This window comes from Haliotis rubra, unplaced genomic scaffold (genome assembly GCF_003918875.1).
Source record: "Haliotis rubra isolate DU_JTF1 unplaced genomic scaffold, ASM391887v1 Scf170, whole genome shotgun sequence".
Classification (NCBI taxonomy): Eukaryota; Metazoa; Mollusca; class Gastropoda; order Lepetellida; family Haliotidae; genus Haliotis; species Haliotis rubra.
Window position 1 is genome coordinate 769219 of NW_025765670.1, and position 25630 is coordinate 794848.

The following is a 25630-nucleotide window of genomic DNA, read 5'->3' on the forward strand; positions in this document are numbered from 1 at the left end:
GAAGTTTCATCAAAATTCATTTGAAATGTTTTTACAACAGACGAAGCAGTTATTTCACATTCATTCAAGTCGTGATGTTATTTTACACTTGCGACGAAACGTAAGATTCCAGGGCAGATGTACAATCGCACTGCCCCTCTACATCCCCACTGTCACTACCAAGTCAGTAAACTGTTCAAGATAAATCCCACAGAAGGAAAACAATCTGATTCCGTTGACGTAATTTGTCTGACTTCCCACTTCAATTAAAGCTGCTCTCGTACTAACGTGCAACCTTGCGCATGTGATGTGCATCAAGATACACAGTATGTGCACATCAAAGCTTGGCCCAGCTTTTAGACAGACCTACAGGCTCCAGGTGCATGAATGAACAAGGCGGATCTAGGATTGTAGAAAATGTGGGCCATTTGTGACTTGAAAGGAGGGGAGAAGGAATAGATGGGGAAGGAAGGAAAGCAAACCAAAAGCCATCCAACAAAATCTCAAACACAATTGTAAACCAAAATTGATGTACCGGTAACTTTCATAGTGAGCAAGTAAGTTGGGTGTTATGCCACTTTTAGCAATATTCCAGCAATATCTTGGCTGGGTACACCAGAAGTGAGTATCACACATTGTACCCATGTGGGCTACCCCAAGAGGGCTACCCCAAGAGGGCTACCCCATGACCAATTTTGCCTTTGAACCCAAATCAACACACTATTATGGTAGGCAATGCGTATACAAAATTTCATCATATGTAAAGAATGAGTGAGTGAGTTTAGTTTTACACCGCACTCAGCAATATTCCAGTTACATGGTGGCGGTCTGTAAATAATCGAGGCTGGTCCAGACAATCCAGTGATCAACAGCAGGAGCATCGATCTGCGTAATTGGGAACCGATGTCAACCAAGCCAGCGAGCCTGACCACCTGATCCCATTAGTCGTCTCTTACAACAAGCATGGTTTACAAAAGGCTCATCCTAACCCGGACCATCACGGGTTCATATATAAAGAATAGGATTTGGGTCCACTACTGAAAGAAGACAGAATTGGCTGCATTTTAATGACTGCATATTTGCTCTTTCAACTGACCTTTTCAACACGATAAAAATTGCAAAGGGATATTTCTTTTGCTATGACTTCAGGCCCCGATTTCTCGAAACAAACTTAAGTCTGAGTTTTGACTTAAGTTAGAGTTTTTACTCAAATTTGAGAAAATGCATTTACCAGAATGAGCTGAATTCAAACATAGTAGTTAATTTAAGTTTGGTGAATAGAATACTGAAGTTGTTTGGGCTTTTTGCATTTTAAAAACGCAGCCGAGTTAATATTCAGCTGTTTCAAATAGTCAAACTCAGTTTGAAATTTGAGTAAAAACTTAAGTTTGTTTCGAGAAATCGGGGCCAGGTAAACTGACCACAACACATAGCACAATGAAGAAAAATGTGACATCTTTATTACTTAGGTGGAACAATGATATTTCTGATTTTTTGTCAGTGAAATGTAGGCTAAAATCTGAATGCCTCTTGATAACATGATTAGTTGAGATGACAATGATGTGTGATCCATTCTATCCAGTCTCCATTGCTTCCTCTGCCTTTTCATCCTCTGAAACACAGATTGCTATTCGTAAGAGGACACATCAAACACATGTGGGAGAGAAAGACCTGTTTCCTTGTTGTCTACCCAAGCACTTAGCAATATTCCACCTGAGTCATGGCACGATGTATGTAAATAATCAAATTTGGAGCAGACAATCCAGTGATTGATATTGCAAGCAATGATCCTGCGATGTCGGGATACGATTACACTCAATCAGTTACTGAGTCAGACCATCACATTTATTTAGCCACCAATATTCCAACCCAGAGTCTAATGATATTGGGTAGAGAGTGAAAGAAAAGAAGAAAAACCAGAGAAAGATGTGGATGTATCTAAGTAGTCCATCCACAACCCATACCTTACTAAGACTGAGTCAGTTGAAGTTTGATTCCAAGTGAGTAATATCAACTTTACATAGGGAATGTTCACTGAATGTCACTTAACAAATCTTGCATCATCTTGTTCCAGCTTGAAGCTGCATATGGCCATTCTAACAAACCTAGAAACATTATCAGGTCAAATTTAGGATGAGAACCCTTCATCATAAAATCTGCCTTGCCCAAGGGACACAACTCTGTACAGTTATGAGACAATGTTTGTGTGCAACTCTCACCGTCCAGTATTCTCTGCAGCTCATGTATTGCCGTAATCAGCACCAGGAACTGCTTTCTCCGCAACTCCAACTGAAAATGTCAGTGTAACAATATTAGTATCTTCCTGTGTTGTACAAGAACAGCAGAATCCTCACAGTAATTATTCTGCTTATTTACGTTTGCCTGGTTCCTTCAGCCTGGACAGTTTCAACTGACATAATGCTGTCAGTGGAACAAGTACAGGTTAATATATGTGAGTTGCATGTATAACAGTACTGCTTAAAATCTTGATACGGCAGGAACCATCAACCGACAAAGAAACAGAGGAGAAAAGTAATCTAAAAAGCATGTTTTTGATTCCACTCAATGCAAACTTTGTAGTTTACCACAAACATAGCATGCAATTGGGAAACATCAAGAAAGAGTTACATAGGCCTAAACCATGAGGCAAACAAACACTGTTCATGAATTTTTAACAATTTATTGTAATGTTTATCAAATTCATCTGAAGTATTTTCTGTCTTTTATTTCCTACCCATCAACCATATAATCAATAGACAATGAAATGCCTGGCCTTACGTAGGCTGAGTGAGTGAGTAAATATGGTTTCACAACAAAATGGCTATATTCCAGCATTCACAGTGAGCCTAGTCCATCATATAACTAGACGACTTTGCACTACACCAAGATGTGCTTGACGTCTAGCCGGCGAATTCAAGTTCTTTGACGCACTTCACTAGGCAGAGAGGCACAACGGATTTAGGCATAAACGAGGGTAGAACCTCAACCTATCGACTTATACATGTGCATGGATTGATAAAACTTTCATTCATCTTCAAAACAAAACACTTACCTCCTCTAAAAACGACTCATTTTATTACTTAAATGACCTGAAACATAGAGACCCCACCTACTTTCCACCATTTGTCGGCCATACTGTTATGGTAATTAGCGGTTGAATAAAAAGTGGAAACGCATTAAAACGTATTAAGGAACAAATAGAAACTGCTAAAAGTTCGTCCCCTTTCCTCAGACTTCAGAGCGTCATGTAATCACGGTCCGTTTAATACGATTCCTTTTTTTGATACAACTACTAATTACCATAACCAAAATGGTCGACAAATGGTGGAATGTTGGTGGGGGTCTTGATGTTTCAGGTCATTTAGTAATAAAGTGAGTCGATTTTAGTGGAGGTAAGTGTCTCGTTTTGAAGACGATTGTTTGTTTTAGTAATGCATGCACATGCATTAGTTGATAGGTTGAGTCTTCATTCTTGTTTTTGCCTAAAACTGTTCCGCTCAAGTTTCTTGCGTAAAAGGTGCGTCAAAGAAAATGTACTCGCCGTATAAACTCTATGTAGGCCTTGGCTGGAATACGAGTTTATTCATATGAACTACAGTGAGCCCAACATTGCTCAAAATTCTGAACATCAACCAAACTGCTATTGATATATGTAACACAAATAGGTTGAACTTTTTAATGTTTGAGTTTGGTTTGGCCGAATATTTGAGACACCAGTACTCTGAAACATGACAGTGTAACACATAATAACTTCTAGTGAAAAATGTGATCATTCTTTTTCTTTTTCCAAATCAACAAAACAATGGGAGATAACTCCTACCTTTTCTTCCAGTTTCTGCTTGGTCTCAGTCTGTGATGTCAGCTCTTTGTCCAAACTCTGAAGTTGTCTGTAAAACATAATCCTCTTCCCAATGAACACAATACATGGGGATACATCATGAAACTAGTCCAAAGTAAACATAGATTTAGTGCCTTTAGCAGGCACATTTGAAAAAAGAAAACAACACTATTGTGGGTTTGGATTGGTTTGTTGGTTTCTAACACTGTATTCAGCAATATTCTAGCTATATGTACATAATCGAGTCTGGAACAGACAATCCAGTGATCAACAGTATGAGCATTGATCTATGCAATTGGGATACGATGACATGTGTCAACCAGTGTGTGAAATAGCCACTGGCCCGCGGCTAGTAAAAATCCAGTTGGGCCAGTAAATCTCCAGTCACTGGCCCGACTAGCTTGTCAATTTTCATGGGGTCATTTTGTAAACACATCACTCTCTCCGACTTGTTAAGTTATAATACACTTTTAAATCATGCAAGAGTAGGGCCTGATACAAAATTTAATCATATTAGCAGTTTAATGATGAAACCCGTGTCGTGCAGACAATATCTCATTCTCATCTATTTTTGTAATATTTTGGTTAGTTTTGACATTTAAATTTCGGGCTGGTGAATTTTTTCTGGGCTAGTAACTTTCAGGCATAGCTAGCCTGACTGGCTAGCAAGATTTCAAACCTATTTCACACACTAGTGTCAACCAAGTCAGAAAGCCTGACCACACAAACGCGTCAGTCACCTCAACAAGCATCGGTTGCTGAAGACCAATTCTAACCCAGATCTTCACAGGTAGTCACGGAGTGAGTGGGCTTTTTGAATGTGACTTTGAATAACAGGCTACCATTGATTAGCGAAGTAAACTAAACAGGAAGATCATGTCATCAGTATTCCATGCCCTTATCATTGCTTATAAATATGGGGATAAATCAAACAATGTAGGTCATATACCGCATGATACTGAAAAGTTTTGTGGGTATGACTGTATATTAACACATTGAAATCAAACTGCTCATATTTTCTTGATTGACAGACTAAAAATTAAGAAGTCCAAAAGGGCTTACAAACATCACAATACAAGAACATGTGACAGACATATTTAGTGGTTTTGTAAATTGCCTGAGTGAAACTTTCTACACACTGACTGTAACATATACCGGTACCCATTATATGATAAGAAATGCTTCTGTAAAACAGTAGTTTGTGTTAAAAATCAAAATTGTTAAACTTTAAAAGTACTGAATACCAATTGAGTGACTGATCAAAATTTTGTTACCATTTCCAATCTAACCAAAAAAGATGACTACATTTTCTTATTAATTCAATCTGCCCTTCCAGTATCAATAAGAGCAAATCAGTCATCAAGGTGCAAATCAGAATCATCAAGAGTGCATGAATATTGAACAAACCAAATTATTCCAAAATCTCTTGTGAGTCCTTTTAAACCCTAATTTAACAAGACAACCACATAGCATGCAAGTAAATAGTTCAAATGAGATGTTTTTCAGATTGTAAAAAAGCAGATGAAAGGGTTTTGTCTTTGATATAACAACCACTGACAAAAACAGTAAGACTACTATCTAAAAAACTAAACTGACAAAGTAGGTCAAGAAGAGCAGAAACCTTGACATGAAGACTACTACTTAAAAATGCAAGAAAAACTCCCAAGTGGCTTAGGAAGCCTTTTGAAGTTGTCTTGTTACATATTCAGTGGATGTAGCGGGAGAGTGAGTGTGTTGTGCTCCTCTGTATACACCAGAATCATGTAGAAGAGACAACAAACTCACAACCCCATGATCTTTAACGTCAGTCCCTAACAAACCAACCATTTGATATTCTGTTATGGTTTTATGGGAATAAGGGGGTGAGACAGATTTCAGCAACAGCTGCAGAAACCAGATATTTTTGTTATTAAAACCATAAGTATGAATATATATTTTCTTTAAGAAATACACATTGCAGAAAGAGAAATACACATTGCAGAAAGAGAAATACACACTGCAGAAAGCAGTTTTACTGGAAGACAATTTTGATTTTTTTCCATACAGTCTAAAGCATAATTATTTTTTTCAAGAATTTTCTGAGAAATCTTTTTTGCTGTTGTAAAAACCTGATGCCTCCCCCCAATAAGCAGGTAAAAACCAACAACCAACAACAGTGCCAGGCAATGTATCATCAAGTACCTTATTTTAAAGTATTTTATATAAGCTGAGGTCCAAACCACTGACCTTCTGCTCTCCTGTCAGACACTGTCAGATTGTTGTGTTTGTAGTTCAGGAAGTGTTTAATTAGATGCAGGAAACTTCATAAACACATGGGACATTTCCCAACTGATCCCAAGCAGTCAGTGAACGGCTGTCATACGCTGTCAATCATTTTGAGATGACTTTTACATTGGCTTGGTTTACACATTTTAACTTTTTTAAAATAACTATGGAATTGTCAAGTTTAAAACATTCTAAGAGATGTGGGTATTCTGACACACCTACCAGACCCCAAGTCACGTGACCAGAACATCTTGACCTTCAGTGCAGTGTGTCTCAGACCAAGGTGTACTTACAGCAGTGCACTATTGGATGTATATATGGACAACTCACCTCGTGGTGTCCTGTCTGTCCGGATGTTTCTGTATAACTTTGGCCAAGGAATCATACTCTAAAACAAACAAAACAACACAGTGTTAGTGATTCTTAAAACATGGGACATCATCTTTGTGTCAAAACCAATTCTAACCCGGATCTTCACAGGTGCAAGGTGGAATGGAGTGGATGATGCAAAACCTGTGTAATGTGTAATATTGACGGTTTGATTTCCAGTCAGGAACACATCCTGATCCTGGGCTATATTGCCATTTCTGTTCTAGATCCTTCAACAGAGTTATCTCCCCATTTCTGTTCTAGATCCTTCAACAGAGTTATCTCCCCATTTCTGTTTCAGATCCTTCAACAGAGTTATCTCCCCATTTCTGTTGTAGAACCTTCAACAGCGTTATCTCACCATTTCTGTTCTAGATCCTCCAACAGAGTTATCTCACCTTGTCTGTTGTAGAGCCTACAGCAGAGTTATCTCACCATGTCCATTCTAGATCCTCCAGCAGAGTTATCTCACCTTGTCCAGTCTAGATCCTCCAGCAGAGTTATCTCACCTTTTCAGGTCTAGATCCTCCAGCAGAGTTATCTCACCTTGTCTGTTCTAGATCCTACAGCAGAGTTATCTCCCCATGTTGTTTCAGATCCTTCAGCAGAGTTATCTCACCTTGTCCATTCTAGATCCTACAGCAGAGTTATCTCACCTTGTCCAGTCTAGATCCTACAGCAGAGTTATCTCACCTTGTCCATTCTAGATCCTACAGCAGAGTTATCTCACCTTGTCCATTCTAGATCCTACAGCAGAGTTATCTCACCTTGTCCATTCTAGATCTTACAGATCCTACAGCAGTTATCTCCACCTTGTCCTGTTCTAGATCCTACAGCAGAGTTATCTCACCATGTCCAGTCTAGATCCTCCAGCAGAGTTATCTCACCTTGTCCAGTCTAGATCCTCCAGCAGAGTTATCTCACCTTGTCCATTCTAGATCTCCAGCAGAGTTATCTCACCTTGTCCATTCTAGATCCTCCAGCAGAGTTATCTCACCATGTCGATTCCAGATCCTATTGCAGAGCTATCTCACCTTGTCTGTTTTTGCGTATCCTCTTGGCCTGTTGCAATTCTGTCTTACATTCAGCAATCTGAGATGTGGCTGACTTGATTTTTTTTTCTGGAATATACATAGGTGAGTTAGGCTTCAAGCTACAAGAAATATTATTTCAATTTCAATTATTAGCAACTGACAATTACTGATACTTACATAAATTTGTAATGATAATAAAAGATCCAGAGGAAACTTTTGTCAGCTTTAAAGTGAGAGAATATAGCTTCAAGACATCTGCAGACCTAAATATCTACAAGCATAGTAAATCAATATGAAGAAGGCTAATGTTGAAGATTACTAAAACTTCAGTTCATTACCAAAGACAAAATGTATGAGTCATAAAACTCCATGTTGGTCCAAAATGCTTCAGAAATACAAACATTAAATTCTTGACTTGTTGGCTGTATGAAAGACAGGAGGATGGTTTTCATCCAGAGATTGTGTACTCACCAATGTCCTGACTGAGCTGGTCGTAGTGCTCCTGTTCCCGGAGGTTCATCTCGTACACCAGCAGGGACTTCTCCATAGTGAACTCACACTGGGCCAACATGGACATGATGCGCTGGTACACGATGCCACTGAAATGTACACAATGTCAGTCAAAGGTCAACAACACCACTGAAGAGAATACAATACCACTGTCAGTACAAAAAACCTATGTGAATTACGCAATGTCGCCGAGGGGTACATCATACCATTAAGGTGTACAAAATAAAATCAGAATACCATCAAAAAGTACACAATGTCACCGAGGAGTACATCATACCATTAAGGTGTACACAAAAAAATACAGAATACCATCAAAATGTACACAATGTCACCGAGGAGTACATCATACCACGAAGGGGTACACAAAAGGTACACAATACCACTGTAAAGTACTGACTGACTGAGTTTGGTTTTATGCCGCTTTTAGCAATATTCCAGCTATATCACAGCGGGGGACACCAGAAATGGGCTTCACTCATTGTTCCCATGTGGGGATTCAAACCTGGGCCTTCGGAGTGACGAGCCAACGTTTTAACCACTAGACTACCCCACCACCCACCACTGTAAAGTACAAAATACCAGTGAGGAGTACATCACACTAATGAGTACAGAATTCAAACCACAGACCAGCTGGTCCTGCACCAACCCATCAACCCACTATGCACGGGCACATCTCTTGTATATATGTTACAGTCAATGTGTAAAATCAGGCAACATAACTCCATAAAAACTGTATGGGTTGGCATGATGTTGGAAGAACACCCTAAATGGCACAGGGAGCAGACGTTCACTAAGTTGGTGAAACCCAATCACACACGTTAGAACTGATACAATTGCAGACAAGTAGTAAGATAATAATACCAGAAAAGGAGACTAAACTGCAAAAGGAACCTCTTCTTATCTTGCTTGCGGTATGTGCATATAGTTTGAAGTATAATCTTTCTACACTAACACCTGTCTGCATATTACTGGGAATTGTTATCTTCATTTACATGGAAATAACAGTTGAGAAAAAATATTGTGATCAGCTTGGATATTAGAAAGCAAGGTGATCACGGTGATTGTATGAGAGCTTCTGTCACCACATCACCTTGTAAAGATACCGGTATTGTGTTTCACTGACTGACTGACTGAGTTTGGTTTTACGCCGCTTTTAGCAATATTCCAGCAACATCACGGCGGGGGACACCAGAAATGGGCTTCACACATTGTGCCCATGTGGGGATTCGAACCCGGGTCTTCGGCGTGACGAGCCAACGCTTTAACCATTAGGCTACCCCACCACTGTGTTTCATTTCTCTACTTGTTGTTGAACACAAGCCATATTCCAGTCATAGGACAGCTGCCTTTAAATCATCCAGTCTGGACCTGACTTTCCAGTGAAGGATAGTACAAGAAGTGATTGACACTGTCGTGGTACAGTGACTTGCAATTGACAGAATCATTCCATGTCTTTCAGTGGCATTTAGAAGTTGTACATTGATGTCCAAGATATTTTTATGGATTAAACTTCTTTTTAATTTCTCTCACGACGTTTTGAGTTCACCTGATAAAGGGACCTGGAATGGTCTCGAAACGTCGTGAGAGAAATTAAAAAGAAGTTTAATCCATAAAAATATCTTGGAGAATCATTCCATTCCGTCATTTTTCACCAAGATTGGTTGCCGGGGACCAATTCTAACACAAAATCCCCATGGGCAATAATAACTAGGAACAGAAAGTTGTAACCTACCAATGGCAACTCTTATTTTGCTTCACTACATGCAGGTTCATTGCTGTTTTTGCAAAGTGTAGCAGGCTTAAACCTTTGGAACTTTATAAACGTACAGGAATTCTGTATCAATTTGTCATTTTGGCAATTAGTAATCATCCTGAATGATCATGATGCTTGGAGTTAACGCTTTAATCAATACTTGTGTCGCTGATCTGTTGCTGTTCTTTTTGGTTCTTGTTATTCTTGAATATAAATTTGAATATCAGCAATATTCCAACTATAGCACAGCAGCCATTACCTAATCCACGTATAAGCAGGTATCCAAACCATCGGGTACAAAGAGATGCAATCAACCAAGACTGACCACTGGATCCTAGATCACCCATTTTAAGAAAGATGGGTTGCTTGGGTCCAATTCAAACTCACAAATCCATACAGGATAACAACAAATAGTAAATTAAGGGATAACATACCAACCAACCATCATGTTGTTTTACTACAAATTGGTGGGCAATGTTTAAACCTTAAAATGTACAAGAGACATATAGGAATTCTTTACCTATTAGACACCTTAGCAATCACCAATCATCATCAGTGTCCTGATTAGTCCATCAATCACTCCACTACTAGAATGATATGCAACAAGTGTTTGCCACTGCCGCTAAAGAATGGAATATTTATAACACATTTACTACTTTTTGGGGATGTCACATACAAGATGCCTGAAATGACTGGTGTCTGCATAATGTAGGCTGTCACCAAATTTGAAGACATTGGGTACAACAGTTCATGAGATATCGCGTTAACAAGAGTTTCAGTAAAGGTCAAAGTGTCAGGGTAACCTTGAAAATAAGGTCAAGGTCACCAAAATCAACTGGTGTCTGTGTAATCTCCCAATGTAGGCTGTCACCAAATTTGAAGACATTGGGTACTACAGTTCATGAGATATCACGTTAACAAGAATCGGGACGTACGTACATACGGACGGACGCCGCTGAATACATAGTCCCCCGTTCCGCGTTGCGGAGGGGGACAACAATAGCCATCATTAAGCCTTGAATGAACAAGAACTGTAGTACTATGCGATGGCTCCCTACCTCTCTTCATCATCGGGGGAATTGCACCAGCGGATGAACTGTTTCAGAAGGTTGTTCAGTCTCTTGTCATCGTTTCCCCCTTCTCCTTCAATCAGCAGACGGCGCTTTATGATATCGTCTGAAACCAGGCAAAACAAGGCATCATTGTACCATGTGGTATGCATATGTAGTTGCATTATGAACGATATTTACTCTACAAGATAGTACCTCTCCAAGGGAAAGCATGGTAATCACACAAAACTCAGAACATACAAATCTGTGGACAAAGATCCGGGTTCGATTCCCCACATGGGTAAAATGTATGCAGCCCATTTCTGGTGTTGTGATATTGATGGAATATTGCTAAAGGTGCCACAAAAGACATACCCCCTTGTGCTGGTTATTGTTCACGATTCGCAGATTGATAATCGGAGTGCAGTAATCCATTTATAACTGATTCAGGGCTCCAGATACTTTTTGAACACCAGGAGTACGTACTCCTTATTTTTTCAATATAGGAGTACTCGAAAACCTTAAGCCTACATTTAGAGTACTGAATGGAATTTAATGGCGTATCAGTAATCTTGTGTTTCGTTTCATATATGCACCACAACATTGCTAGTCTTGTGTAAACAGGTCAATATACAATAAAACAATACTTTTTCAGATAAATACGTCTGTAAATGATTCTAAGACCGTACACCATTGCCGTGGTGCGTATCTGCTACGTTTTATAAATTATTTCCTACCGTATCGCGCAAATTTTGTATCCGTACATACGCCGATACGGACCTTATCTGGAGCCCTGTGATTGTAATCGTAAACCCCACCACAAAACTCATGTGGGCAATAACGGGGCACAATCTCACATTGTGAAACAAAACAGGCACCGATTGATACTACGATCAAGATGATCAGGGATACTTCCTGTTGAGACACGCGCGAGAATGTTGTTTACATGGTAGTTTTACAAGTCAGTAAACTGCATCACTTGTTTTGATTTAACAACTATAACAATAGAAAACATACTTAACAACCTTTAATTAGATGTTTCCGTTTTTATGAATATTGGTCAGTCTAATAAGCTCATCGATAATCGCTAACGCAAGCGAGATCAATTGTTTGACCGATTATTCAATCAATCGATCTAGCAATTATATTCACTCACTCACTATTTCATATGAGACATGCTCATAACAAAAATATCATGCATCTGTTTTTTAGTTATCAAAAGTAAGAGCTGTTGTGCATCATCTCACTTTCCATCTCTGGTAACGTTTAGACGCGTAATAGTATGCATGCAACACAAATTTTGAATTTATTTGCATATCTGTAGTTGAGCATTCATGAACCATCACATGTGCATGTATACAACTTCATCACACAACTTGAACTTCAAGCTCTCCAATGACATAATCCCATTTTTGGCTTCTCTTGACATGACCTATAGTCCGTTTGGCTCAAAAGCGGACCGATGAATTGCAATCTAACTCGAAAACTAATAAACATAACATACTCAATGAAACGCTGATCATAATCAAAACATCATACCAACTCTGTGAGGTTTTTGCAGAATTTTTGTCCTAAAAATAATAAAGTTGTTTAACAATCTATCATTAAAATATTGACACAGTTCACTATTTGTTACGAGGGAGGAGTGCAGAGAAAGGGACAGCCAGGTGTTCGAGAACGGATGGAGACGGCACAGCACAGGTTAATGAATAAATAACTTTGTCTGTGAACGTGTTTCTCGAACACCTGGCTGTCCCTTTCTCTGCACTCCTCCCTCGTAACAAATAGTGAACTGTGTCAATATTTTAATGATGGTTTGTTAAACAACTTTATTATTTTTAGGACAAAAATTCTGCAAAAACCTCACAGAGTTGGTATGATGTTTTGATTATGATCAGTGTTTCATTGAGTATGTTATATTTATTAGTTTTCGAGTTGGATTGCAATTCATCGGTCCGCTTTTGAGCCAAACGGACTATAGCTATAATGTTGCTATGTAATGTAGCTATAAAACTCACTCACTCATCATTTACCAGTAGCTACAAATATCATCCTTAATAAGTGATTTATGATAGTCATAAAGATTAAACCACATTTAGTGGGGCTCAAGCATACATGTGTATTACTGCAGAGATCAATATTCATGTTCACAGTGACCTATAATTTCCCCCAGATCTACAGCAAAACTCACAAATCCAGCTACATTGTATATAATTTATTACTGGACATTTAATACCTTGCTTAACATTATTACAATTTACATTGGTTCACATTTTAATACTGAGATATCTCTTCATGGCACAACTTTCAAATACTTACAATTTTGTCCTTATGAAATGTGAGTGAGTTTAGATTTATGAGAGTATTCACAATTATCCTCCTGGTTTGGAAATATTCCTATTTACATATCTCATTTCGACAAATAATGCCCAAATTCAAGTAAAACCACTAATTTCTAAAATATAAAAATTATGACTGTTTGATTCCAGTGATCACAAATAACAAATTGAAATCATGATGGTATATGGTTGGATTCATCAACTACACAAGTGAATCATAACAACCCTAGTGAACGTAGCTTGTATATCGACCACTGTGTTAACTAGTTTAAGCAGTTTCTTGCCCATTCTCCCTAAGTCCTCCTAAAATCAGTTTCTATATCTGAACATATTGCAGAGTATGTGTACATTATTGCATCATCAATACATCAGATATTTGCATGTTTTAGTTCAATAAGGGACCATTCATAATTTATGGCTAGGGGGATGATGGGTTATCTCCCATTTGACAGACACCCATTTGACAGACGCTGAACTAGAAGGTTAATTAGGGTTACACCTACGGGTATAATGGAACAGTCCACTGTTTAGTGAGTAGAGCAGGTTGAGCCTGAAACAGGTTCGTTACTGAGAAGTTTGATTGTAGGTAAATAGAACTTTGTTGTGTTTAAATGATAAATGATTTCTCTTCTCAAAATTGTTTTACTATCAATTACTATCGAATATAAAAACAGGTTTGTCACTGAGAGGTTTGATTGTGTCTATTGATATAAAAGCCCCCTCCCAATAATAGCATATGTAAAACAGAAGTTAACTGAGAAAACGTTTTGTGGGAGAGATATAGATAAATTTATGTACATATTTGAAAACATTCTGATTTGCAGTAAATGAGACACCTACATTGCCATGTAAGATACGATTAATACAAATCAGTGTTCTAATTTTAACAATACTTTCTAAGGATTGTAACAGTTTATGTCTTTGAGTAGTATACAATGGCCATTCAAGGACGTAATGAAAAACATTCTCACATCCATGGTCACATTGACATGATGCGTCATATTTTAAATATTTATTCTAAATAAATCGTAATTAAGTGCACTCGTCATATATCTTAATACTGTGTGCAAAACATATAACTTCTTTATTCCATATGAATAATATTTAGGTTCACATTTGTCTTTATTTGATTTATATGATACATCAGTGTCGAAATTTCTAATAACTAAGCTAGTTTTCAATATGATGATGCCAACTCCCGTTAGACTAGAAGGTTAAACCGAAATGTTTGTGAAAAACTGTTTCATATTGCAGCAATAAAAATTCAAATTACTGTCTTTTCGTCAGTCTTTCAAAATAAATAATATAGCTTCAGTTTTAATACAAGACAAATCTTGATTTATGTTATCCATGTCTTGTATTACTACACCAACTTCAAAATGCCTTTGAAGAATTTAGCTTCAGTTTGTTCCTGTGTTTTTATTTGGACTATTCCATAATAATGTGTAGGTAACAGGTAGTAGATAATCTGTTCACTGAACCGTAAATGTTGTTGTTTTAAGGTGTATACGAACTGGTCTGTCTGCGTAATGGGAGGACACCGGATGATGATGAATTTTATGGAGAAGCATGTACAATGTGACTGACCCCCCCTAAAATTTATGTACAAAGTAAGTGACGCCCCTGCATGTCATGCACTAAATCAATGACCCCCATCCCTCTTCCCATATTTTCTAAGCATAAATTTAAAATAATTTTATGTACAAAATTGATGACACCCCCTAGTACATGTGTACAAAATTGATGACTCCCCCTACCTCCCCAGAACAAAATGGGTGACCCCCATCCCCCTTAAAATCATCATCAACTCCCCTAGCCATAAATTATGAACGGTCCCTAAGAGCTGTATTTCATTCATGCAGCTATGATGGTTAGTTTCTATATGAAATTACACCGAAAACTGCATATGTAGAACACAGTTAGGACATAAACAATATCTTATGCATTTCATAGAAAACCTACACAAGAATCATCATGACATCTCCCTTTGGTCTCTTGAAAATCAGAAGCTACTTAAAACTCACTTTTAGTTAACTGTCATTTGGTTCAGTTAAAAATAAATTATGCTGTTTAATATTTTTTACCAACCCAAATCATCAAAAGGTACCAGTTAACCATTACACTGTTCTGAGCAGCAAGTTTCAACAAGAAATATTCAACAGTTTGGAGTTAAACAAGCACTAGCAAACTAGCACTGCTCTCTTTTTCAGGGGGTGGTGGGGTAGTCAAGTGGTTAAAGCATTTGCTCGTCATGCCGAAGACCCGGGTTCGATTCCCCACATGGGTACAATGTGTGAAGCCCATTTCTGGTGTCCCCCGCCGTGATATAGCTGGAATATTGCTAAAAGCGGCGAAAAACTTAACTAACTCACTCACTCACTCACTCTTTTCAGCAATGTCCAACTTGTTATCAAATGTTGATTTGAAAAAAAGATCTACAATCATCAGAAGGCACCAGTTCATCAATATACTGATTTCCACTGTTCTGGACATGTATTTCAGTGAGTGAGGGAGTTTAGTTTTATGCCGCTTTTAGCAATACTCAAGCTATATCACGACAGGGGACACCAGAAATGAGCTTCACATATTGTACCATGTGGGGAATTGAACCCGGGTCTTCCGTGTGACGAGTGAACGCTTTAACCAGTCGGCTATGCCACCGCCCCAGGATATGTACCGGTATTTACAATATAGCCTACAACAAACACTCAATTAACACTTATGGACTAATCTATGATTAACCAATCAACTTTTTATGCTTGGAACAATACAAGGGTTTAATCCTTTTTTCCTAAATGGATCGATGGAGTGAGTGAGTGAGCTTGGGTTTTATGCCACTTTTACCAATATTCCAGCAATATCACGGCGGGAGACACCAGAAATGGGCTTCATACATTGTACCCATGTCGGGAATCGAACGCAGGTCTTTGGCATGACAAGCGAATGCCTTAAACACTAGCCTACCCCACCGCCCCTAAATGGATTGACTAGGTGACAGACGGAGTGAATCATGGAGCAAGCATTCTGCCATGGAGCTCTGTTTTATCTGACCTCTGTCTTATCCAGCATTTTTTCCTGGTCCCAAACAATGTCAGATAACAAGAGTTCACCTTAATGAGGAGTATAAATAACTCTGAAATGTTGTGTTTAAAATCTAAAGAAGTTGATATAAAAATATCTTAGAAATAAGGGTCTACCTTTGTTAAAAACATTACATATACCCTGAATTACTGAGAAGTGACCCTAACATTGCAAATAATATATGAAGAGCCTCTGACGAATGGAGCCTCTTCTAACCCACTAAAGAAGTAAAGTTATGAGTGAGTGAGTATGGTTTTATGCCGCTTTTAGCAATATTCCAGCAATATCATGGTGGGGGACACCAGAAATGGGTTTCACACATTGTACCCACGTGGGGAATCGAACCCGGGACTTCAGCGTGACGAGCAGACGCTTTAACCATTAGGCTACCCCACCGCCCCTAAAGTTATGAAGATACGAAAACATTGGAAATATTGAAATGAAAATTACCAGGAATGGACTGCAGATAATAACTGCCTTTACGAGCATTCACATGTTTATTCAGAAAAAAATTACTACATCAATACACAAGTATCTGTTTTAACATCAACCATGTTTGCTAAATGTAATGAAAACTGATTCACACCATCTCATAGTGTAGGTTTTATGAAATGTGTCATGTACTGCAACGGAGACACTTTTCCATAGGTTCCTGTCTGTCTTTGGTCTTCAACACATTTATCACATGCAGAGATTAGGGATTTACTACCTAGCTCCCTGTCCATGAAGATCTCAGTTAGAACTGGTCTTCAGCAGCTCAGGCTTGTCGTATGAGGCAACTAACAGGATCTGGTAGTCAGTCTTGCTGAGGTAGTTAATACATGACATTGTATCAAATTGTGTACATTGATGCTCATGACATCAACCACTGGATTATGTGGTTCAGACCTCAGTACTTATAGACTGACGTCAATATGGCCGAAATATTGCTTAGTGAGGTGTTAAACAACCTACAAAGCTGAGCCTACGTCGGTACACGCTGGAGGTCTCAAGACTTATCAAACATCTGATCAGGAATTGTTATACCACAAACACAACAAAAAGTATTTAGATACAGTGGAAACCCGATAAGTAAAATTTCAAGGGACTCGCCAAAATTGTTTACTTATCAGGTATTTTACTTATCCAAACTTATAAAACCTGCAAATGACAACCATATGCATGTATATGTATGCATATGTAACAATGAACAACTTATCAGGGCTGGCAGTGTATTGTCAACTGCATAACGCCAGCGATCTGTAAGTAGGATGTTTGTTTGACTGGAAACTGACACGACTGCCCCTCATGTCGGATTATGTGGTGATCGCCAATTTAGTTATCCAGTCTATTTTGTTAAGTAATTTACTTCCAGGGACCACGAGAAAACGTTTAGTTAAGCGGTATTGTTGACTTATCCGAGTTTAGTTAACCGGACTCTAATAGTGATAATTAATGAAGAAATTTGCCGGGACCAAAGAAAAGTGTTTACTTATCAGGTCTGTTTAGTTAGCGGTCTTTACTTAGGCGGTTTCCACTGTATATGACTTTGAAATATGTATAAAACGATCTGATCATGCATACACTGAACTTGATGGATGTTTTTATCGTCACTCAAACATATAAAAGTCTGACAGAAGGTTTGCAGAGTCTGGGTCATTATTTGTGATTTGTAGTTTTAAACATGGAGCTTAAGTGTTATTGTCACTGAACAATATTTCACATGATCAACCTCAAGATGAGGATCCTTTGGATGCGCCTTGAACGCCTTGAGCATGCACTAGTGCGTGGATATGTGCGCTATATAAATATCCTATAATAATAAATAATAAATATCCTATAATAATAATGCCTGGATCCTACTCAGAGCCCACCTAACCTAAGTTACCTTATATTCTATTATTTCATATAGTCATTTGAACAGTAAACCTTTGTACAGAGCATGTAAAGATAATTGTTTAATTTATTTTTAAATAAATACTGAATTTCTATTTTCTACCTTTGACAATATCACTTGCAAGAAGGGTTTTACGTGATGTACAAATGTGCGTCCAGTAAGCATAATGTAGAGAATGGAAACAGAAAACCCAAAATACTGCATCCACAGAGATGCACAATAATACCAAGAACCTACCTACAGCGCATCAAGAGTAGCCATCTGTGTCTGTTATTGCTGATAGGGCTTGGCAGTAGGGAAAATAATGTGGTTCAGGGACTGTGAGACAGACTAGGTGTCTCCTGGACCCCCACTTTGTAAGTCCAGGTAAAACCCTGTTCAAGTATTCTCTTATTCACGATTCACATACTTTGATTATTTTATCAAACCCAATGATAGCATGGTAAAGTCAGTATTACTTCATTTCTTGACTTAACAGGGTTTTTCTTTAAAAGAAAAACATCTAAAGGGAAAAACATAGCAAAACAAAAAAGATTCAATTTATTTTCTCTCCATTTTTCAGTTTTCAGGATTAGCTGACCATTTAACAAATAAAACAAACGTCTTCATTGTCATATTAAATGGAATTAAAATTAAAATTTCAAAAACATATATTTTACTCTGTATGTTGTGTTTTCTTTAAAAAACATCTAAAGGGAAAACATTGGAAAACAAATAAGAATTAATTTGTTTTCTCTCCAATTTTCAGTTTTCAGGATTAGCAGACCATTTAACAAATTAAATAATGTCTCTTTTATCATATTTACTAGAATAAACATTATAATATTATTAAACACATTTTTTACTCTGAATGTTGTGTTTGTCTTTAAACAAACATCTAAAGGGAAAAACAGCAAAACAAATAAAATTCAATTTGTTTTCTCTCCATTTTACAGTTTTCAGGATTAGCTGACCATTTAACAAATAAAACAAATGTCTTCATTGTCATATTTACTGGAATTAACATTACAATTTCAAAACCATATTTCACTCTGAATGAAGTGTAGCCAAGGACAAGCTCCTGACAATGTTATCATGACACCATATGAAAACATTATTTCAACATCTGTACATTCTGTATCACACAAGAGAATTCACTGAAACCTGTACAATATCAATACATAATTGACTTTGTTTTGCCAGATGCTGCCTTTCTAGTTCACTTAATGGCATCAATAGGCATGACATGCACTTTAAAGCAATATTCCATTGAAAGAGTAATGGTGGACTGTGAACGCAAACAAAGACATTGTCTGCACGTTATATTACGTGCTTATGCTTATTTGACCGTGATACAGATCCACAGTCAGCGATACATCAGACTGATACCGGTTGAGGAGAATCTTGACCGCTGGCCAAAAACAAGCCCATTATGAAAACTCATTTTATGACAAGGTTTATAACCAAACTAATTAAAGTATATATTTCCTAAAAGTAACAGTCTGGGAGATAAAGAAAAAAAACTGAAAATGCCATTGTTATCGGCAATTATGATCCCTGTTCTAACAAAGCCTGGTAACAGCAGCCTTGTAATGAGTGAGTGAATGTACTGGGAGAGTATGGTTATGGCAATATTTCAGCAATGGGCAACACCAGAAATGGGCATCACACATTGTAACCATGTGGGGAATCGAACCCGGGTCTTCAGCGTGGCAAGGGAATACCTTAACCACTAGGCCTCCCCACCGCCCACCTTGTAATCAGTGCAATGTAACTTGTAAGGAATCACGCACAAACAGTATTGGCCGAGAAGGCAGTGTTAACCCACTCTCTCTGGAGCGTCTAAATAGTGACTGAAGTGTACGAAGGACAATTGATATATAAATCTATCCCAAAATTATTTCTGATTAAGTACGTGTATTTCCACAATGATCCTAAACATGCATAGCCTGCTGCTTTGAATTTATGAATCAACGTAGGAAACCTGTCCTCCCATAAAATACCTAACTAACATGATGGCAAGATGGCTAAGTGGTCAAAGTGTTTGCCTGTTAAGCTGAAGACCCAGGTTCTATTCCCAACATGCCTACAATATGTGAAATCTATTTCTGGTTTTATCAACAATGATATTGCAAATATATTGCAAAAAACAATACTGTCTAATCGACATCCACATGATACACAACAAGTAACATATAGATATCCTCAGGTAGTATTTGTTTTATTGTTGTTTATTCAATCAGGGATAATTGAGTCTTAACCAGACAATCCAGTGATCAACAACAATAAGCATCAATCTATGCAATTGGCAGAGCTCCAGATAAGATTTAGCTCAGGTGGGTACTGTACCCACTGTATTTGTTTGTAGTGGGTATTATGAATGTTGAGTGGGTATTTCATTTTCCGTTACCCACTGCTTTCAAATATGTGCGTATTTCAGTCACTTTACTCACCTAAGTATTACGTCATTGAGTAAGTTTACTAAGCAGGTATGTTCTGCCTTATGTCATACCAAATCAAAACCAACTTAAATATAATGGAAATTATTTCATAAATAATCACTCATCCTATACTGACAGTACAACACTTGTCCTATACTAACAGTACAACTTGATAGCAATCGATGTCTTTTTCATTACGCAAGCGATTTTTATAAATATATTCTGTACGCATTTGTTTTAAACTTTTTGCGTATCTAACATTTTAAATGCATAATTGGTATGCAACAATTATTTTTCAATGCGTAATTCTATGCGTATTTTACCTGGATACGCAGCTTATCTGGGCCTCTGCAATTGAGATATTGTATATGATTAATTTTTCAAAGAGATTTAATCGAAAGAAGATATTAATGGCAAAATAGCTAACTATTGTAGCCTCTACTCTTGGATGCAGTTCATTGACGGAAGATGAACTTTGTTAGTGAGTGTTTGGTATGTACAGCTTGCTACAATAAACCATATCCTGCTGGGAACATGTAACATGTTTTATTGATTGCTTCAAACCTCAAGTTCACCGATGTATAAACCATTGGAGGGTATTACAGAATTTAGATGAGAAATTCATTAGGTCTTTTTACAATTGTAAGGGAAATCTTTTTTCCTTTGTTTTTAAAGATAAAAGCTTGTTTGAATTTATTCTAAATATATGAATTTATCCTTAATTGTGTGCCACAAAAATAAAGCTTTACTGTATTCTGGCGTACTAAACACAATTGGAAGGTCAAAGGTCACACGTGGGTCCGAACCAAAATGTAGAAATAAACTGAATAAATGATCGAAAAAGTATTTTTATGGATTTATACATGATATATCAGCGCAAAAACTACAGATACATTTAGGGCTGAAAGAAGTTGTCAATCCACATGTTTTACAGTGGAATGAACAATTCAGACAACGATTCACAGATGAGAATACTTCAGATTTTTGTCACGAATGGTGAGTGGTCTTGACTATATATTTAATGATATGAACTTCTATCATGAGTGGCATTTAGATAATGACCAGTGAGCAATGGTGAGTGAGTAAGGTTTTACGCCACTTTTAGCAATATTCCAGCAATATCACGGCGGGGGACACCAGAAATGGGCTTCACACATTGTACCCATGTGGTGAATCGAACCACGGCTTTCATCGTGGCAAGCAGACGCTTTAACCACCAGGCTACCCCACCGCCCCCACAAATGCAGTAAATGAACACAGAGAACAAATTTACTACATCGCTAGGAAGCACATTAATATTCATTGTACAATCAACATTTGAAGACCTGTTCAACCTTCAGTCACGACCACTGCGCACACAATAAAACATTCATTTCAGGCTCCAGGTGAGTTGGTTTTATGCTGCTTTAAACTTTATAAAGGTCACATGCAACCAAAAGTCAAATATAATTAAAACACAATTATCACTTATTCATGACATATAATATACATTGCTGGTTATGAAAAAACATATAAACAAAATTATAAGCGTACAATCGCAAATCAAAAGTGAAATATTTTGTACTTGGGTTTTCCTCCCAAGAAACGAAGCAGCCGGGATACCGAACCCAGTCAGAGCGGGTGGGTGTGCACTCAAGTGTAACAGCTGGTTCATTTGCAGATGCCCTCACGGCCCATTGTGTGTGTGTATATAGAGATGTTGGGTTTTGTAAATACATGCTCACTTTTTTTAGTATAAAATTTTGCAATCAACAGACATCATAACATGTCATGTGCACAAGTATCACACCTGCCTGTCTCTGTAATTACATAATGTGACAGAGACCGAACTCGGGCCATAAATCAATGTGTTTTGTTTATGGTGTATAGCCTGATAGGTGTTAAGTTCAAATTGCATGTGGTCAGTGATCAAAGTTGTGTATTGAATATTGTCACTAGCAGACGGGCAGGCAGACACATAGGTGTCAATAAAACAGACATTGAGTTTTATCTGTGACAACGACATATCTATATCACAGTTAGAAATTCGGTCAACGCTAAATAATGACATTGCTTTTAAGTATGGAACTGAGAAAGTGACTCGGTAAGAAGAACTCGTGGTGAAATAGACAAATGAAATTATATAAACAGTTAAATCGGTAATCTACTGTCATAACATATAAAAAGCTCGCGCCTGTGAAATATCAACAAAACATTAGAAAAATAGCTTACACCAAAGCCTTCACTGAGTATTCACCGGACAACCCGCTTCCAAGCTGCGCGAACCTATTTCACTGCGCATGTGCTATGAGTGCAGCCCAGCGCAGCCCAGCTGTTGAAACCACTTAAATTCCCCCAAGCCCTGGGGGAAAATTAGTGAATTGTTTGAACTACGATTTCGCGCGGGTTTTTTCATGGCATTATTTTTAATTTGCATTTTTGATGATTTGTTTCGGTAAGTCCATACCGAAAGGTATCAGAATCTGCAAAGTTGTGTTTTACGTTGCATGTGACCTTTAACAATATTCAAGTCTAAGTAAACTTAGGCTCAGTATTATTCGTTGCACTCCTATACTGAGTCTAACAAACCCTAATAGAAGGTCGTGTCAGCTAACCTTTTGGACTGATCAATCAGAACACACCTTACTAAATCGCGAAAGTTAACATTCGCACATACCGTTTGAACCTTTACCTAAAAAACTTTAAAGGTCACATGCAACGTAAAACACAACTTTGCAGATTCTGATAACCAGCAATGTATATTATATGTCATGAATAAGTGATAATTGTGTTTTAATTATGTTTGATTTTTCGGGTGGATATGACCTTTAACGATATATTAAATGCTATTTTCCGCACGATCGCTTCCTAGTGATAAACATGGAGGACACAATGAGTAAACAGTCGCTGAAAATAGCGCTTTCGTCAATATTCAAGGATGTCATCTTGCGGAAATATAAGCTAATAGTAACCATGTCATTAGAAACCCCTAAGTGTATATATTGCAGGTCAAATATCTGTGTTTTATGCAGATTTTCATTTGTTGATAGATCAGTGTCAGCGACCAGGGAAGAGAAAATCCAAAAACTGTTTTGTAAGTCCCGCTGAACCCTAACAAGTAGTCGGTGTCGATTGGTTAAATCCACTCGGCCGTCTCGCGTTTGATTGGACAGTCGCTCAAAGGTTAGCTGATGCGACCTTCTACTAGGGTTTGTTAGACTCAGTATAGCAGTGTAAAGAATAATATTGAGCTTAAGTTTACTTAGTCTGAGCAATATTCCAGCAACATCATGGCGAGAGACACCAGAAATGAGCTTCACACTAGGCTTCTCCACCGCCCCTTAGGCTCTGGACTAATTATCAGAAGTTACTGCACACCACATTATTTCCTTACTTTACAGGACCCTCACATTGTCTGCAAGGACCCTTAAAATTGACTTCCCGAGGTTCCCTAAACCCATTTTAGTAAATCAAGATAAAGGTTTCTTTCTCTACTTGACATGAACATATTGAAAAAGAGCAAATATGTGAGAAATTCAGTTCATTGAGTTTACTGATGGTAGGTTGTTTTTTGTTTAACGTCGCACTCAGCTATATTCCAGCTATATGGTCTTGGTCTGTAAATAATCGAGTCTGGACGAGACAATCCAATGATTAACAGCATGAGCATCGATTTAGGCAAGTGGGATACGATGACATGTGTCGACCAAGTCAGCGAGTCTGCATCCAATCCCGTTATTTATGGATTCATGGGTTCTTTAAAATGCACAGGGTTGTGTACTGTATACAATAGGTAACAACAGATTGATAGTATCTGATGTAACCCAAACATGTTATGAATTTGCATAAATATTTGAATATTGTGAAATACTGCATGGTGATAGAAAACTATGAGAGAACTGTAATTTATAAGGTGAACCTTTCTTTTGGTGCTCAATAGAGGAACCTGCACAGTGGGGCCTTTTAATTGCTGTTGCAGGCGGTGCTCCACAGAGGATCAAACTCCAGTTACCAGCTTGAAGCTCAGCTAGACTAGCGAGTTCATTATTTATCAAAAACAACTGACACAAAAATAATGCTCATTTACCAAGTGATGAGCATGGATTGTTCATCTTGATGAGCATGCGTTATTGCCTTATTGCCATTTATCTCTGCTGACTTTGTGGGCTGGCGATTACTGGCAAACAAGGATAGGTTAAGTACTGACCTGACAATTGACCCGCATTAGCATGTATGAGCGCCATTGTTAGCAAAGGGGCCACAGGTTGTCCGCGATCAAGTGTAGTGAGACTTGCTACACCGACTTGAGAGTCTTATGAGCATGGCGTGTGCAGCTACGCGCGGAATCAATTTCATCGTCATGCACTGCCTACTTCTCATAAACGCATTCTCTGCACCAGTCAAAATTATCCTTGTTTGCCAGTAGGTGCCTTACTCTAAGAGTGTAAACACTCCCACACCCTCCCCTACCAAAAACAATTTGCAATAATCTGTACTTTACTGAGAAAGTATATTCCCAAATAAAAATATGTTGAGTTCCTAAAAGGCATTGCAAGCTTCCAAACTTAATTATTTTGTTTGCAACAGATTTTCCTCAAATTATATCAGATTCATTAGGATTACAGCTTGCTCATATACTAAATTTCGACTGATCCAAAGGATTGCAAAGAAATGTTTCTTTGGAAGATGAGATTGGGCCGTTGATCGGGAAGGGGGATCCAAGACAAATCTCCAAGTGACTTTGACAAAGTACCTGTAAGCAACGTTCTGTGCATACGGATTTCCCCGCACAGAAGAATTGCAAAACGTTGGCGTTTTCGATTTTGAGCATAACACTAATACTATGTCGAGTTTTGTTTACCAAAACTTGTTGTTTACCCACTGAATTAAGTTTTTTCCCCACCGATTTCAAGTGTGTGATTCATATTGATTTCGACATACAATTCACCCACATGAGGAAATGAAACAAAGATAACAAGAAAAATGTAAAAGCTAAAAACAAAACTGCCAAATTGTGATACTAAAAGACACAATAAAACACATGATATTCACGTGTACCAACCATCTGTCACCGCCATGTTTACAAATTCAAACCGGAAGTACGACCCCTTGTAGCAGAAATAAATTTCTTTATTACC

The 25630-nt window shown here is 37.9% G+C and overlaps 1 protein-coding gene across 1 annotated transcript; it reads right to left on the reverse strand.

The window, feature by feature from the left end:
• Positions 1–1417: 1417 nt before the first annotated feature.
• On the reverse strand, positions 1418–25597 carry LOC124272526 (THO complex subunit 7 homolog). The gene is made up of 8 exons (XM_046707736.1): positions 25555–25597; positions 10807–10924; positions 7957–8084; positions 7486–7572; positions 6413–6470; positions 3800–3866; positions 2199–2268; positions 1418–1591 (listed from the first exon to the last, which is right to left on the reverse strand). The coding sequence occupies exons 1-8, from the start codon at positions 25568–25570 to the stop codon at positions 1554–1556; spliced, it is 582 nt and encodes a 193-aa protein (XP_046563692.1). The 5' UTR covers positions 25571–25597; the 3' UTR covers positions 1418–1553.
• Between the last annotated feature and the right edge of the window lie 33 nt (positions 25598–25630).